The sequence below is a fragment of the Labeo rohita genome, chromosome 14 (assembly GCF_022985175.1).
Source record: "Labeo rohita strain BAU-BD-2019 chromosome 14, IGBB_LRoh.1.0, whole genome shotgun sequence".
Lineage (NCBI taxonomy): Eukaryota > Metazoa > Chordata > Actinopteri > Cypriniformes > Cyprinidae > Labeo > Labeo rohita.
This window is the reverse complement of record NC_066882.1, coordinates 14,381,271-14,400,338: the sequence shown is the minus strand read 5'-3', so window position 1 is coordinate 14,400,338 and position 19,068 is coordinate 14,381,271. Positions and strand designations below refer to the sequence as shown.

Here is a 19,068-nt window from a genome sequence, read left to right as displayed (position 1 = left end):
ACATTAACTGAAAAAGCACAAGAGAGCATTGTGCTGATGGAAATTTATGACTTGTTAGCATTTGCTGGAGCATATGGCACTGATGCCGTCTTGCATTATCAAATCTAGAGAACAAAGAATGGCTTCATGTCGTCCGTCACACAATACCTGCAGTTGTTTATGTAGGCCGTAATTTAATACCATGTTCATACTTTTACCCGCGTAGTGGAGACTTTTTTTCCTGCTAGAACCTGACAGGCAAGGAAATTAATACACACCTACCTGAATGGATGGAAGGAGAAAGAAAATGAGGTGTAGAGGCACGTAGCTGTTGTGAGGCAATGGGGGGTTTGCAGCTTAGAGCGTGTGGTGCTCCTGATGACTGCTGAGGGACTGTGGGGCAGTCATTTCCAGCCAAAACGTCCTGTACAGGAAGAGGAGACAGAGACGACCTGCCGCCTTCTCTGCCATAAATCTGAACTGGTCCAGTGAAGTTGAGAGGCCTTGAGGACCCAGAAGCCCTTGGCTCTTCCTGTATTGCTTGCCACATTTAGGGAGGCAATCGAGGCAACTAGCGTGCGGATGCAAAGCATGATTATTCTGCTGAGCGAGGCAGCTGCTTAATTGGCCGAGCCAGTGTTTTCAGGCTCCCTCCCCTTGATGTCTTTGCTCTGGGCCTCCTGTATGGGGAGTGATGGTGGCCTGCTGTTTTCCTGTTTCGCCCCAGAGAGCTCTGTGGAGCTCAGAGTTATGGTGCATTGGACTGGTTCACTCCCTTTGGAATATAGTTGTAGAGTTTACTGAAGTCATTAACTGCAATGACCAACAGCCCCCGAACAAAAGGCCCATTAGAGCCTCCTGCTGCAGTGTTTGAGTGTTTAAAGCTGTGACTTTTGCTGAGGGGAATGCCACTATTAGTTAACCAGAGAGTGGTTAAGAAGCGGCATTGTTTTCAGTAAAGATTAGTGGACCCTGCAGCTGAAGTTTAAAAGGATGCAAATTCTGAAATTAATTACTCACTCTCATGTCGTTCCAAACCCGTAAGTCCTTCGTTCATCTTCGGAACACATATTAAGATATTTTTGTTGAAATCTGGTAGCTTTCTGACTCTGCATAGACAGCGACGCAACTACCACATTTAAGGCCCAGAAAGGTAGTAAGAACATCATTAAAATTGTCCATGTGACATTACCTTAATTTCATGAAGTTACGAGAATACTTTTTGTGCGCAAAGAAAACAAAAAAAAAGACTTTTTTTCTCTTCTGTATCAGTGTTTGACGTGTTTACGAGAGCACCAGAATGCAAGTAACCCAAAAAACATCCATCTTTCTTAGTTATCTGTGTTTATTTTTGTTTTCTTTTACACAAAAAGAATTCTCATAGCTTTATAAAATTATAGTTGAACCACTGATGTCACATAGACTATTTTAACAATGTCCTCCTTACTACCTTTCTGGGCCTTAAAAGTGTCAGTTGCATTGCTATCTATGTAGGGACAGAAAGCTCTTAGATTTCATCAAAATATCTTAATTTGTGTTCTGAAGATGAACGAAGGTCTTACAGATTTGGAACGACATGAGGGTGAATAATTAATGACAGAACTTTCATTTTTGGGTGAAAACACATTCTTTTGTTGTTCCAAACCTGTATGACTTCCTTTCTTCTGTAGAACAGAGGATGAGATATTTTGAAGAATGTTACTACTGTTTTTGGCCCTACAATGAAAGTCAGTGTGTTATAAAACAACATTATACTTGGGCTGTCACTAATGATTATTTTGGTAATCGAGTAATCTGTCGATTATTCTGACGATTAATCGAGTTATATAATGTATGGATTTTTTGTAGTAATAAAAACAGATGTGAACAATATCCTTTAAAATGACTTAAAATATATTTATAAGAGCAATGAGGCAAAATGGTTTTATTGAACGAAACTCTTCAAATACGTAATGTATTATAAACTATAGAGCTAACGTAATTACGCATTATAACAAATGACTTCAGAGGGTGCCAACGGCCTGACAATTGTTTTTACACTTTACTGCGTGATCTAATCCGTGTTTAATATTGACTCAACAACATTTAATTCAAATGTCCACTTAATCTTTAATATTTGGCCATTTCTTTATGATAGAAAAGCTACAGCCACTGTGATTTCTTGAATATGTGGACTTCAAAACGAGTAAACTCAGAGTGAGGGTTTCAGCTTTTATTTTGAAATTGCAATGAACAGTTAGCATATTTAGGAAGATAATGATGCATTTTTCTGTTTTGCGTAGGTTTATAAATGATTTACCTTACAAATCTGATGAAATAGCACAAGTTGCATTCCCAGTTGAATGTTATAATAAACTCAAACTCACAGCAATATGCAGAGATGGAGCTTTAGACGCTCCACACATGTAAATGATAACAGTTTGTGTAGCAGCATTAACTGTGAACGGAGTCTCTCTGAGATGCACGTACGTAACCTATACACATGTAAATAATTAAAGCTCATATATTAAACCTGCATCACATATATTTATTTAATTGAATCGTAGTGTAGCGGTATTTTGTCGATTACTCGACATGGGCAAAATGCAATCAAGGTTTTTTTTTAAATCGAATACTCAAATAGAATCAAGGAATCGTTGCAGCCCTACATTATACCATATGTTTTCAACTGTATGGACAAAACCGAGACATTTTTTTTTCAAAGTGCCGTTTTTTTTATGTTTCACAGCAGAAAGTCATAAAGGTTTGGAATAACAGTAAGGTGTAACAATGGAATAAAATTAAAATTTAAATCTCTTTAACTAGGGGTCTTTCAAGAAAAAATGGTTTATTTTACCATCTAACTAACTTGACATTTTCATCTTTGAGTAGTGAAACGTTTGAGGACAACATCTTTCCATCATTTGTTTGTTTGCTAATTTAGCCCTTGTGTGCTGTTTTCATTTACATGAATGAAAATAAATGACTTGGTTAAATGAATGTGCGTAATTTTTAGAAAATCTGAAAAATGATATGCATTTAAATGTCAGTGTAAATGGAACACTGATGAGTGAAAGTACTAATAAAATTGTTTATGAAAGGTTTTGGCAACTCTACATAGCAGCATACAAAATTACCCCTATCAGGTGTTTTTTAGAGATCATCCTTTTAAGCAGCTACTTAATGTAAATGAATGTACACCAAAAACACAACAGGGGAACTCCAGCCAGCACTGAATATATCAGGAGAGAGGAATTTGGTGACATTCAATAGCACCTGTTGTCATCAGTGCAGTAGGATTTGCACTCACGGCAAGCATGGGCAGAACCTTGCCCTCATATTTTAATGTGCGTGCAATCTATACACCACTTCTTTCCTCATGAAAGTGTAATTTTAGCTTTTAGTTCATATTCTGCCCCTATCAAAGCAGGCAGCTGATGGCTTGGTGTAATCAGTTGGCAATAAACCTAAGCTGAGATAACAGCTATAATTTAAGCCTTCAGTTTTTCCTGACCACAGTCCCTGAAAAGTCTTTGTGCTTTTTGCATGCGTAAATAGAAACACATTTTTTTCAAAATCATGTCTGCAGTTGTATATGAGAACAACAACTCGAGTTTTAAATATAGACAGAGATTAGCGCAGCTTTACAGCTTTAAGGCATTTTAACAGGATCGTTAACTTGCCCTCCAATGTTGCTCACATACTCAGTGCTTTTTTGCAATCTGGCACAGGGAACTCTGGGAATTTGGGTTTGTAAGAATGGCATTTTGGGCTTTAAAGGTCACAGTGAAGGTGTTGTTTACCAGAAGGTGTTTATCTCCATTTCACGCTGATCTTTCTCACATTCACTGATGTGTCACGGAGTCAAATCAGTCTCCGTGTCATAAAACGTTGTACTTAAAAATGTCCCACAGCACTTGGGCCTCTCCCTCCTTCCCCCGTGGTGGTCCCAGACCCTGCACCCCTGCTGTTTCTAAAGAGCTCCATACACTGCCAGCATTGTTTTCTCACAGCTCCGCTTTGCAGGAGTCCAGGGCGAGGGATCTTACGCTTTTCCCCGCAACATAATTGTCTATATTGTGAGAATTTATGTTGGATGTATGAACCTGTGAGTGTAGTAGAAGATCTCGAGTTTGCCTCCAAAAGTAACAGACTCTGCTCACAATTGCACTGTTGTAGAGTCCTGGTTCCTGGGTATTGGCTCCCTCTTGTCTGCGTTTCTCACCTATCGTATAGGAGGCCGTACTGTGTACGGACGCAGCGGAGGGAGACTGTGGCTTCTACTCAGACGGTGGTTTGGGCTGCCTGTTTTATGAGGGGACTGGTGGAGAACTTCCAGCAGTGGCCTTTTGTTCTTTGTTTGCAGGCCACGGGTTACATGTGTTGCAGTTTAGCCAGCGTCCTCCTCACCTAAATGGATAATTGTATCAAAATTACACTCGTAAGCCAACCCGAGACTGCGTAGCGACGCGGTAGGTGGGATATGGGAGGGGCGGCAAGTTTGGGACAGCATGGATATGCTTTCCAGTCTTTGGGTCATGTCACTTTGGCCAGGATTGGTTTGAGGGGGAATCACAGCACTGACGTTCATTCATTCGAGATGATTTGCTCATAATCTTTCCCGCTGCTGAGCTCTTACACAAGCTCTTTTCCATTCCAGCAGACGTGCGTTTACTCATTTGCCATGGCTGGTCTGACTGTAGAACAGCCTCACTGCTGCAGTATTTATGTTTAGTCTGATTTACGCCTGTTTTCCACAACAGCTCTTCTTTTGGGAAATGGTCATATTTAAACAGTCCAGGGGAGAAGAAACACAAACTGGGTCATTTTATGAAACAGACACTTCTTGCAGTTTGACAAGTTGATTATATTATTTAATTGTATTAATTAATTGTATACAGTTAATTTAACAATCCATTAATTTAATTAATCAATTACTCCATAGATATATGAGCAATATCACATGAGTAGCAGTGCGATATTGCTGTACGTCAGCATGGCTTATATGCTTATATACAGCCATATCACACTGCTACTTGTGTGATATTGTATTTATACAACAGTTCGACGGCACAAGTATGTAAATACATAAGAAACAACAGAGTGTCTTTAAAAACTCTTTTGTACAGAGCTACTTCCCTCCACCATGGAAGTTGACAGTGTAACAGCAGAGCCCAAGCCTCCGTTACTAATTCGAAAGCATCACTTTAGAACGTAGAGTTGCTTCATTGAAAACTTATTGTATTACTGTATTAAAAGCTCACTGTATTATGTAGAGTATTATTAGAGAGTAGGGATGCACAATATTATCGGACCTATATTGGAAAAAATGGCTTTCTGAATGTAAATATCAGCATCGGCATGATATGAAAAATTATGCCGATATGTCTTGCCGATAAGAGAAATACCTCACATGTGCTCAGGGTGTGCTGGCGATTAGATCACGTCAGCAGTGTGGCTCATTCTTGAAACAAAAGTTTTGCCTGAATGATGATTGGATTCACTGTTTTGGATCGCTGCATTTAATCTGAGAAAGCACATATAGAATGACGCACTCAGCTTCCCCCGGGTCCTAATGCCTGTTCGGTAAGGAGTTTTAATTTCGTAAGGGGCGCCTACTTCTAATAAAATGAAAGTAAAATACACTAATAACATTTAGACGCTGTTTCTGATTAAATAAAGCAGTAGTTGATGTCATAAAATCATGAGTATGTTTTGATTTAAAGGTCAGAAGCTATAGATTACATGAATAATAAAACACAGACATGACACTTGTAATTTAAATAATTGTATATAAACTGATTTATTCATGAATGTGTAATATGTTACATTTTTTAAACAAATTATAAGCTCTAAAAGATTTTTAGAATTTTTACAGCTCTTTTGCTTTAAATCATCTACAAATGTTAAATCGTAAAAATAAAATGTTAAGGCTACTACTGCATTTTTCTGAAGAAAAAAAATGCAGCGATTGATATATATATATATATATATATATAGTTTATAGTTATTTTCAAAGCTTCAATGTACTGTCATTATAAAAGAACTTCATTATTGTTTATTTAATTCAAACAAATAAATTCTTGTTAAAAACTTACCTAAATTAAAAATAATTTGTTTATAATTATCACACAGGAGAGACTAGGTGTTGCTTCTAAACTAAAGGAAATATATCGGTATCGGCTGTCAGGCGAAATGAGTTGAAAAATATCGGCATATCGGATATTGACAAAAATCCAATATCGTGCATCCCTATTAGAGAGAGATGGAATGAGTGAGTGTGGTTACAGCATTCATTCTTCAGCTCAATCTCATATTCACAATAAAACATTAGTTTTAATGTCCACTGAGGAAAGCAATATCTTTGTCTTACAATCCTTTCATCTGTTATGGGTGATTTACGAAAATAGTGCTGCTCAGTGCATTTGTTGGTTGCAAGGTGTTGGTTACAAGATGTTGTTAAAAGTATAAATAACTTCTTTGTTTACAACACTGTATATTTATATATAATATTATTTATTGAATAATAATATTTAATAAACAACAACAGCCTGTTGCTAGTTGCTAGGCAATTCAGTTCAAAGTACAACTAAAAGTACAAAGGTGACGCTCTGATATACAGCATTAAATTTACATAAAATATAACATGATGAGACTTTGCCCTCAGCCAAAACTATCTGCTCTGGAACAAATAATAGATTAATGAGACTAAAGACTGCCTGTTAGATTTACCCAGAACAACTTATCTATCATGTTTGACCCATATAGAGACACCAGAGCCAGACGGCAAATTCCAGAAGATCTGACCGCTGATGCCTTGGAGCTCAGATCCCTGAAAACGCTGAAGCTAATTTTTTAAATAGACATTATCTTTATTAACAAACCGCATATCTGAAGTCTAAAAAAGTACATTCTCACCTGAAAAACTCTTAAAACTACATTCCCTGACACAAAAACAGTATTATTTTTAAAATTATAGTGGATTTGGGTGTCCGCCATGAGAAATACTGTAAGCAGAGTGATAAAAAGATGAAATGGTTGGAGTTCCGATATCACTAGAATATCGCACACCTCTCAGCCAATCAGATTCGAGGACCAGAAAAAACTGTTGTATGAGAGTGTGTGTTCCTGTGTATGATTGTCCTTACATAACATTATGGCTTCAGAAAGGTACTCCTGTTCAATGATTAGTATTTTAAGAAGAATAGAATACAGTAGAATTTATTTATCTGATGGCAAACACATCACAAGAACCATCACAAGCACTGAAAATTGCTCTTAAAGCCCCACTTTGATCATGTGTCACTTTAACATTGATGTAATTCGTAATTCTGATTACTTGTAATGTGACACTAAGCTTCACAACTTAGTCTCTTAAGAGTGTGTTTGTTTGATTTCTTTCATTGTAGGGAAATAAGCTCAGGCAAGTTCAAAGCACAAACACATATGGGCACAAATGAATTCATGCTTGTGAGTAGCTGAAGAAAAGACATGGTTGAAAAAAGGGAAAGATGAAAGGATGCTTGATGGAATTGAAACCAGTCTGGACTCACATGAAATTAAGCTGAAAAGAGAGACATAGAGAACTTGAAATGGCACATTAGAGCGAGTTCAGGCGGAGAAGTGAGAAGCTTAACTGAGAAACAACAGTCTGTACGTTTTGAAGCACAACTGCATGAAATAACAGATAATGAGGGAATTAAGATGAAAATGTAAACTGAGGAAACAGTTTTTGCTGATTTAATGTTAATATAATTATATTTTGATATAATGATTGTATTTCGTCATTCCTTTATTTAGATACTTTATTCATTAGATTACCAGTTCACACCTAATGGAGTCCAAGGATAAAATCTAGGATAAATAATGTTGAAAACTTAATATTTTAAAGAAATATTTCTTGTTTATTTTATATCGTAGTGTTTAAGATTCTGCATTATTTCTTGGTCACTAGAATCACTAGCTGTCATTAAATAAAAAACAGGGATATATGAAAAATTAAGATTTAATGTTTTCTAAACAAAGTCTCTTTTTCTCACCGAGGCTGCATTTGTTTGATCAAAAATGCAATAAAAGCAATAATAATGTAAAATATTATTACAATTTAAAATAACTGTTCTCTGTTTGAATACATTACTAGTCAAAAGTTTTGGAACAGTAAGATTTTTAATGTTTTTAAAAATGTCTCTTCTGCTCACCAGGCCTGCATTTATTTGATCCAAAGTACAGCAAAAACAGTAAAATTTTGAAATACTTTTACTATTTAAAATAACTGTTTTCTATTTGAATATATTTTAAAATGTAATTTATTCCTGTGATCAAAGATAAATTTTCAGCATCATTATAGTCTTCAGTGTCAAAAAAAAAATAATTATTATTATTATTATTATTATTATTAAAATTAATATTTAAAACAGTTGAGTAAATTTTTTCAGGATTCTTTGATGAATAGAAAGATCCAGCATAGATGCTTTAAACTGATCAAAAGTGATAATAAAGACATTTATGTTACAAAAAAATCAGCTGTTTTCAACATAATAATAATAATAATAATAATAATAATAATAAAAGTTTTTTGAGCAGCAAATCATTATTATTATTAGAATGATTTCTGAAAGATCATGTGACTGGAGTAATGATGCTCAAAATGTCGTTTTGATCACAGGAATAAATTACTTTTTAAAATATATTCAAATAGAAAACAGTTATTTTAAATAATAAAAATATTTCAAATTTTACTGTTTTGCTGTACTTAGGGTCAAATAAATGCAGGCCTGGTGAGCAGAAGAGACTTCATTAAAAATCTTACTGTTCAAAAACTTTTGACTGGTAGTGTACATTTTAAAATATGATTAATTCCTATAATGACAAATCTGAATTTTTAGCATCATTACTCCAGTCTTAAGTGTCACGTGATCCTTCAGAAATCGTTCTAATATGCTGATTTGTGCTGCTTAATATTTTTGTTGATATTTATTCAGGATTCTTTGATGAATACAAAGTTCAAAAGAACAGCATTTTATTCAAAGTTAAAATTATTAGTAAAATTTGTATGTCTTTACTGTAATTTTTGATCGATTTAATGCATCTGTCTCTTTCAAAATATAAAAGTGTAATAAAAATAATATAATTGGCATTTTAAAAAGTATTTTAAATTGCATTATAAAAAAAAAGTCTAGACTCTCAAACCCCATTTTACGTCAAATTATAGCATCCAGTAAATGCACTAAATATTTTGACTCTGGTATTTTTCTGATGCATCTCATGCCCACCCTGCCTGCTATGTGCAATTCAAACCAGAGCCTAATCACATCATGGCTTTGGTTTCATGGCGTACAACTGAGCCTTCTTTGAGCTGCAGGGGGAGCAAAGGTTTTAATTAAACTAAAAGGATGCAAATTACCCACCTTCATCAGAGAGCCACATTAAAAGGCCTTTCATCCACCTCATTAGAGGGGCCAGAGACTGGGCCGGGCCCTCTGCAGGATGCTCCGGGCCCACTCCACTCTCAACAGAGAAGAAAAGAACACGGGCACATTAGGTTTGGCCAATTTCCTCCCGGGTCACCATACGACCGTTGCTGAAACCACTTATGGCTCTATAAAAGATACAAGGAGACTTCTAATTACCCTTTCTCCTCTGCTTTTCTCTGTCTTTCCCTGCTGTGAATCCACCGACAGTCTCTAATTTGCCTCTTCAGTCAGCACATAGAAGAGATATGCCAAATATACAAACTGAGATGAGGTGTATGTGTAAAGCTAACAAAACTGAGGTACCAGATCGTGTTTAAAAGCACAAAAGCTTACCTACATTACCCATCTGATTTGATTTAGATTTTATTGGCAGCAATAAGCACTCGCTTTTATAACAGCTCGGCCTATTCTTTTGTATTTCCCTCTCATCTCTCTCCAGCATTTCTGAATGCATTTGAATACATGAAAACACATAACGGTGCTTCTTTCAAGAAAGATTAGAACGCTGTAATGTTTTCATCAAGAACAAAACAATTGGAAGAGCTCAAAAGGGTTGGAAAGCGTTCAAAAGTGCAAAAAGTACCAGTTCGTACCTTATGGAACTTCATGAATACATAATCTCACTATAGTAAACAGCATTGGCAGTGTGTCCCCCTTTGATTTACTGGAACAGACATGGTTTTAGTTAGTGATAGGCTATTACCTTAAAAACACAGCGTCACTCTCAGCCAAACGACGCTAAGTAAGTTTCTCCACCATCTTCAATCTTCATTACGTCTTCGATAGAAAAAAGGTAACGGGGCCTTTTTCCTTTGATGTTTATTTTATTTAGATGTCGCTGAAAAGCAGCAGAAACGTTCTACCCGCTTTCTATTCTGTGTTTGTTTTGCTTTGATTTTTTTCCAAGCATGTGGAGCTCTCTATGACAGATCTACAGGAATGTATGTTTGCTCACACAGGTATGAATGGAGAATGAACCTTTTTGAAGGCGCTGCTTTCAACTCCGTCCCGGTTGGAAAAAATAATATGTGAGCCTTATTAACACCGAGTCCACATGAAGATCATTTGTAAGCTGAGCTGCGTTGCTCCATGTGGACCTCTGTAAATGTATCTCTATGGGACTGCAGAGCTCCTTTCCGCTCTTTTCCAATCCTAATGGTGCAAAAAACATCACTGAGAGTTGGTGAACTGTGACTCTATGAGAAGCATGCATAGTGATACCTATAAAGCCTTACAGCTCCAGAATGCCCTGTCAGGAGGGCTTCTGTCGTTTTGGACACCTGTTTAGAGAACTCGCCCTTCACAGACCAGAGAACAGGGAGTCTGGGGTCGGGCTCTCGGTAAGATTACCTTAGCCCGCATAAAGCTCCACTGATTCCAGTCTGCTGCTGCTGAATAGAGCGGCAACGGCTTACTTTTGCTCCTACACCCCAGGGCCAAAGGTAACAATGAACTGAAGGCTGGTGAAAACACTTCTGCTTGCTTTGGCCTGGTTGTCTGTGTTAAACATGCAAGGTCTGCTCTCAGCATATGAGGATTAACGAGGACAAAGGTGCAGTGCTTTACACCACAGCAGCTACACACACAGCCTCAGGACACTAAAAACTACTGAAAGACAGACAGAACGTTTGAAGGCTTTTCAAGCTGAAAAGCCATTACCGAACTTTTATTGCCGTGTTCAGCAATTTGGAAATACATTATGATGGATTTTTTTTTTTTTTTTTTTTTTTTTTTGACAGTATTTTTTTTTTTTGAAAGTATTAAAGATGATAAAACAAATGTGAGTATTAATTAATAATTAATTGAAACCTCAGCTTTACAGGAATACTTTAAACTATATTAAAATATAAATAAGATCTTTTGAATTTAAATAAAAAATCACAATATTACTGTTTTTACAGCATTTTTTAAAATAAATGCAGCCTTGATGAGCATAAGAGACATCATTCAAAAATATGGGGAAAAAATTCTGACTCCAAATGTTTTGACGAAACCGTTTATTTCAACCAAAAAGAAAAAGAACATGAAATGATTTTTAGGACCATGAGAATCATTTGATATTTGAAAGTATTTTTACATATTTCATGCATTTAAATGAAAAAAAAATAGATAGATAGAATAAAAATTACATATTTTAAAACTAAATTATATTTATTTTTTATATTTGAAAGTATTTTAACTATAAAAATCATTAAACATATTTATAAATAAAAAACTATAAAACTATACTATCAGATAAAATATATATTTAAAATGTTTTTAAATGTAAATTTAAAAAAATATATATTTTAAATTAATAGAAAAAATACATATACATATATATATATATATATATATATATATATATTTATATATATATATATAATTTTTACTATATTTTATAAAATATACATTTAAAATTAAAATTAAATAAATTATATATAATATATAAAACTAAAGAAATATTTATTTTTTAATATCTGATAGTATTTTTAAAAATATATAAATAATTAAAATATATATTTATTTTTAAATAAAATACTATGAAACTACACTTTAAAACAATTTATATATATATATATACAAAAAAAGAAATTCTAAAACTAAATAATCAATAAAATTTTAACTATAAAATTGTTTAAATATATATATTTTTTTATTAAAAAAAAATTAAATCTTTAAAAGCATTATTATATTTTGAATATACCACCTGGAAGTTTTCTTTTTTACTGTTTATTGCTTTTTTTACTTGTACATTTTACAATATCACCAAAGTGAATCAAATGTTCATAGTGGTACATAGAGGGAACAGTAACCTTGCATAATGTTTGGTTTCACTTTTTTTCCTAAGTGAAGCACTAGCTGTACTGACCACTGATGACGCTGGCTGAACTGAATTATGGAAAGTATTCATAAGGCATTTTATTAAGTAGTTTCATCACCTGCCCATGTGAGAACCATCTGTTGCCAGTGTTGATTCATGGCTTGTTGATTTGGGATTGCTCCGAATAACTAATGTTGTGTACATAAAGATGTTGTGCTGGGTTCAGGTACACACTTGTGTGTGTGTGCCAGCAATCGGTCTGCTGCGGATTCAGGGAAGTGAGAGGGTTCTCTGTGCATTCCTGTGAGTTAAGCCAGAGAAATTCATCCCAAACAAAGCAGGGCTCTCAGTTCTGTCTGCACAGTTTAGGTTAAAGTCAGTTAATTGGTTTCCTGTCCAGGGTTAAGTCAACACGATGTTGTGTCTTAAACAGTGTGGAAACCGGAGAGAAGAAACAATATAGCAGTGTTTGTTCACCCCCAGCGCACAAACCCCTCTAAAATAATACGGCGGTTCGGCCTGGTTATCGTTCCCATGGAGTTCTGAAACGTCATCGGTTCTGAAACAAAACACAAAATCCTTCACGCACCTCACAGTCCACTGATCTCCAAGTGAAATCGCTCCTTTTTCGGCACAGAGGGGTTCTGTTGGCTCTCAAAGCACTACAAATAAATCTCACCAAGTGTTGGCCTTTGCATTGACCCGCTCATTCAACATGATTTACATGACACCATTTGCAGACATTAATAGTGGGTATGAAGATGAAAGAGCTCATATTGCTAGAGAAACATCTAACTGCTGATTTATGGACCAATATCTAAACTATCCTTTAAAGTATGCCTGAGATCATGAGGATTTTTGAATTGATGAGTTAAACTGAGGTGCGTAAACGAGTTTTAGTGGTTTCACTTGTGCTTTAAAAAGTAAAACATTTTCAGATTGAATTTAATCCATTAACACTAAAACAAGCTGACGTTTAAATTGCTCCCTGAATAGCAGAGATTTGCCTGCAATCGACTGTCAGCAAGTCTTTATAGATGAAATACACAAAAATATTACAAGTGGCACCTGGAAACAATGTCAGTTCACAGTTTACCACTTTGTTTGATATTTTGATATTTCATTGCAAAGATATTTATATATTTTTATATTTGCTGCGTCTCAATACTTTTAAGTATGACAACATTTTAAGGCAACGTTAAAAATTGTTTAAAAATCTAAAATTTCTCGAATTACAAGAATAAAGTCAAAATATTACAAGAATAAAGTCGAAATATTTCGAGAATAAAGTTGAAACATTACGACAATAAAGTCGAAATGTTTCAAAAAAATAGGTTGAAATGTTTTAAAAATTTAAATCCATTCATTTTTTGTAGCGTACCAGCCACCCAGTGATCAGAATAATTTTGTGCTTTTGCTTTTAATATATCACAGCTCAGCTTTTAAATTCAGTCAGTTTTATCACAAGATATCAGTTTTATAGCAAGATATAAAAGTGAAGGAACATCAGAAGGCATGAAAAAAACAGTATTGTCTAATTTAAGGAAACCAGTGTCTCATTATTGTAATCGGAAAGATGATTGACTTGCATGCCACATAAACTGAAGCGAATACAGCAGACTGTCACACCACATTAAAGAGCATGAAAAACTGTTATTGTAAGGCATATTGTTTGCATTTCGCTATACAACTGACAGAATTTGAAGCGGAGACTTTGAAATTTCTACCAGTGCTCCCAATCCAGGCCATTTGCATGCGCAATAGGCTAGAATATACCCTCAAAATATTATAACTTTAGTCTTGTAATTGCTACGAATGAATTCTTGTCATTTTGACTTTATTCTCAAAATATTTTGACTTTATTCTCAAAACATTTTAATTTTATTCTCAAAACATTTCAGCTTTATTCTCATCATTTCCACTTTATTCTCAAAATACTGCAACTTTATTCACGTAATTTCGACTTGAAATATTATGACTTTTAATCTCATAATCTTAGATTTTATTTTTTTAAAGTGGCCCAAAAGGGGGGGGGATTCATTCACTTCTAAAAAAAAATCCTGATACTTTACTTACCCCATGTCTTTCTTCACTCAGTCGAGAACAAATTAAGGTTTTTGAGGAAAACATTCCAGAATTTTTTCCAGACAGTGAACTTCAATGGGAGCCAGTGGGTTGAAGGTCCAAACTGCAGTTTCAGTGCAGCTTTAAAGGGCTCTACTCGATCCCAGCCGCTGAATAAGGGTCTTATCTAGCAAAATGATCGGTCATTTTCTAAAAAAAAAAAAAAAAAAAAAAAAAAAAAAAATTATATTCTTTCTAACCACAAATGCTCATTTTGCACTTGTCTGTGATTTCACACATTATGTACTCACATTGGAAAGGTCATGCTTGGTTAGTTCTTTGTGTACTTTGGTTTAAAAAGGTAGGGTAGGGTGAAAAACCATCTCATTTTCTCCTTTAACTTCAGAATCGTCTAACATTGTTGTTTGGCCTTTTTTTTTAAAAGCTTTGTAAACACTGAGTTGGTACTTCTGCCTGTGTCATGCATGATCTTTCCAATGTGATTATGTAATGCGTGAGTCGAGCTAGTGCAAGACAAGCATTTGTGGTTAAAAAGTATCTTTTTTTTTTAGAAAATGACCTATTATTTCACTAGATAAGACCTTTCAAGCTGCACTGAAACTGCAGTTTGGACTCTCAACCCACTGGCTCCCATTGAAATCCACGATATGGGTAAAAATTCTGGAATGTTTTCTTCAAAAACCTTAATTTATTTTCGACTGAAGAAAGAAAGACATGAACATGTCTTTGTGACATGACGTTGGGGTTAGTAAATTATCAGGAAATTTTTATTCTGAAGTGAACTAATCTTCTAAGGGTCATTGTATATTTTAATGTCACAGTTAGGTAGAAATGCACAATGATTCATTTCAAATTATTCGAATCTGCACTGAAATATGAGGATTATCTTAGCAGTAAATATTTCCTATGAATCATTACTTTGGATCGTGTCTTTCAGATGATGCAGCTGTGACTCAGAACCAGCCTCTGCCAGACGCTGCAGAACCTAATGCGGATCTTACCCTGCAAGACCCCACCGGAGAGCCATGGGGTAAGCATCTGATACACACCCTCCTCATCTTTCACTCCACGTTACTCAACACATGAGGTCATCAGCATGGGCCGTGTTTGTGCCCGCATCCTGAAAGAGCTTTAGACAGTTCATTTCATCACTGTTTTCGTACTACCTAATAGAATGTTTTGTCATCCAGCTGTAACCACATGCTGTAAATGTTTTATTTCTTCCACAGTGAAGCCACGCTTCACTCAGCCCACAAAGATGCGCAGGCGTGTGCTAGAGCAGCCTGTTGGCAGCTCGGTGCGTCTCAAGTGTCTGGCCAGTGGCAATCCAACACCGGTCATTACATGGTGGAAAGACCAGAGCCAGCTGCCCAACCCTCACCAGATTAAACGCCCACAGTGGACACTCACTCTGAAGAACCTACAGCCTCAGGACAGTGCCAAATACACCTGTCACGTCTCTAATGCAGCTGGCCATATCAATGCTACCTACAAAGTGGATGTAATTGGTGAGTTAGGAATGGAATATATTTGTTAATGTGTATACACTACCAGGATTTTTTCTGTTTTTTAAACAAGTCTCTTCCAAGCCTGCACAGCAAAAGCAGTAAAATTCTGAAATATTTTTACTATTTACAATAACTGCTTTCTATCTGAATATATTTTAAAATGTAATTTATTCCTGTGATTTCATAGCTGAATCTTTAGCATCATTACTCCAGTCACATGATCCCTAAGAAATCATTCTAATATTTTGATTTGCTCAAAAAGCATAATTATTATTATGTTGAAAATATCTGAGTAGATTTTTTCAGGTTTGATGAATATAAAGTTTAGAAAAACAGCATTTATCTAAAATAGAAATCTTTTGTAACATTATAAATGTCTTTATCATCACTTTTGATCAAATTAAAGCATCCCTGCTTAATAAAAGTATTAATTTCTGCAATTATACTGACTCAAAGCTTTTGAATTGTATAGTGTATAATGTTATAAAAGCTTTTTATTTCAGATAAATGCAGATCTTTGGATCTTTCTATTGATGAGAATCCTAAAAAAAATACTCTGTTGTTTTAAATATTGATAATAATAGTAATATTAATAATAAATATTAATTGAACAGCAAATGAGGATATTACAATGATCTGAAGGATCGTGTGACAATGGAGACTGGAGTAATGATCTTGAAAATTAACATTTGATCACATGAATGTATTAAAATTTACATTTTTTTAAATTGTAAAATATATTCAAATAGAAAACATTTATTACAACATTATTTTAAATTGTAAAAATATTTCAAAATTTTACTGTTTTTGGTGTATTTTGGATTAAATAAATGCGGGCTTGGTGAGCAGAAAAACAACAACTTCTTTAAAAAACATTAAAAATCTTACTGTTCAAAAACTTTTTACTGATACCGTTACACTATAATCAGTTACAAATGTGATGTGCATAAGTAATCTCATGTTAGTTTAGTCAAAATATTCAGACTTCTTTAAGTTTCAGTCCGTTTTTTCCACAGAGCGTACCAACTCCAAACCCATTCTGACAGGTACCCATCCTGTCAACACGACTGTGGAGTTTGGTGGAACAGCCTCCTTCCAATGTAAAGTCCACAGTGACGTGAAGCCAGTAATACAGTGGCTCAAGCGAGTCGACCCAGGCACAGAAGGCCGTTATAACTCCACGCTGGAGGTAGGAGGCCAACACTTTGTGGTGCTGCCCACCGGGGACGTGTGGTCCAGACCGGACGGTTCCTACCTCAACAAGCTGGCCATCGTCAAGGCACGTGACGAGGATGCTGGAATGTACATCTGTCTAGGAGCGAATACCATGGGCTACAGCTTTCGCAGCGCCTACCTCACCGTTCTCTCAGGTCAGCTCCAATTTTTCCAGTTTAATGGTGTTAAAAATATTTAATGCATTGAATGCAGGGGCGGGGCCTAGGGTGATTAATCACAATTTTTACGTTTTTATTTTTTTATAAAATAAATAAATAAATGCCTCTATGTGTTTTCAGATCCCAAGGTGGATAAGGACGTCATTCCCCGCCACATCAGCCCCGGTCTTCCCTGGCCGCTGATCATTGGTATCCCAGCTGCTGCCCTGCTCATCGTAGGAACCATCGTGCTCTGGTTGTGCCACACCCGCAGACGCCAGAGCGCTTTGCCTCCCCGACCGACGACCTATCGAGAACACCACATTCCAGACAAGGAGCCCAGCACGGCCAGCGGCATCAACCCTGACCTGCCCAACCAGAGACTAATGGGAATGGGGCCCCCAGCTCTCAGCGGTCCGCCAAAGATTTATACCAAGGTCTACACAGACATGCACACTCACACCCACACACACTCCCATGCACACATGGAAGGGAAGATACACCAGCATTTCCATTACCAGTGTTAACAGGTTACCATCAGGTAACCAATGCTGCTGCCTCTGTTCTCACGAGCTAAGGGCCACCACTCGAGGACCACAACCGTACTGGAGCCCATTTACCTTGAAAGGTCTCAGGTCAAGGAAAATGTCTCACACTCAGTAGAGCTGCAGTGGACCTCAGTTTTCCTTTAGGTTCTTTGGAGTTCAAAATCAACACTGAATCCAAGCAAGTGCTAACAGTCCAAGAACAATAATTGGACCTTTTTGCTATTCAAAAGCCAAGCATTACACAAGGAAGTAGAGCGGAGATATTTTTTTTATTTGGAGAAACTGTGATGATATGTGTTAAGCATACTAGTGGCCCTGTTTACAATGTGTCACTAAATTAGCAAAGATGTGGTGTTTTTCTTTTTCTTGTTCGTTTTTGTTTTTCAACATTATATTGTGAAGAAATTAATTATGCAATGAAATGTCAGGGAAAATTGATGGATGACTAAATGGAAAGGGGGTAAGGGCTTCTGTTTACCATTAAAAGGTACTTTGTATGTATTCAGCTCAACTTTCTAATAATTGCAGTATTATGTAACGTACACTCTCTCTGTCAATTCAGTCTCACTGTTTGCTAATTACAGTCGAGGAAGCTATTTCAAACACATTTTGTATGATTTCAACTTACAGATGAGCTGTAAACACGGCATTTCTATTTGATGATAATATACAGTTGAAGTTAAAAGTATGGATACACCTTGCAGAATCTGCAAAATGTTAATTATTTGACCAAAATAAGAGGGATCATAGAAAATGCATGTTATTTTTTATTTAGTACTGACCTGAACAAGATATTTCACATAAAAGACGTTTACAATAGAAAATAATAGTTGAATTTATAAAAATGACCCTGTTCAAAAGTTTACATACACTTGATTCTTAATACTGTGTTGTTACCTGAATGATCCACAGCGGGGTTTTTTTTTTTTTTTTTTGGTGATAGTTGTTCATGAGTCACTTGTTTGTCTTGAACAGTTAAACTGCTTGCTGTTCGTCAGAAAATTCCTTCAGGTCCCACAAATTCTTTGCTTTTTCAGCATTTTTGTGTATTTGAACCTTTTCCAACAATGACTGTATGATTTTGAGATCCATCTTTTCACATTGAGAACAACTAAAGGACTCATATGCAACTATTACAGAAGGTTCAAACGCTCACTGATGCTTCAGAAGGAAAAATTATGCATTAGGAGCCGGGGGGGTGTAAACTTTTGAACAGTATGAAGATGTGTACATTTTCTTACTTTGCCTAAATATCATATAGTACTGGCCTTCAGAAGCTACAGAAGATACTTCTGTTTCCCAGAAGACAAAATCAGGTAA

At 35.7% G+C, this 19,068-nt stretch overlaps 1 protein-coding gene across 1 annotated transcript in view; it reads left to right on the top strand.

The window, feature by feature from the left end:
- Positions 1-18,652, top strand: part of fgfrl1b (fibroblast growth factor receptor like 1b) — a 40,324-nt gene extending 21,672 nt beyond the window's left edge. The window contains exons 4-7 of the mRNA XM_051128339.1: positions 15,257-15,349; positions 15,549-15,827; positions 16,844-17,197; positions 17,342-18,652. Coding sequence (XP_050984296.1) covers positions 15,257-15,349; positions 15,549-15,827; positions 16,844-17,197; positions 17,342-17,727 — 1,112 coding nt within the window. The 3' untranslated portion in view covers positions 17,728-18,652. The remainder of the gene's footprint in view (positions 1-15,256; positions 15,350-15,548; positions 15,828-16,843; positions 17,198-17,341) is intronic.
- The last annotated feature ends 416 nt before the right edge of the window (positions 18,653-19,068 follow it).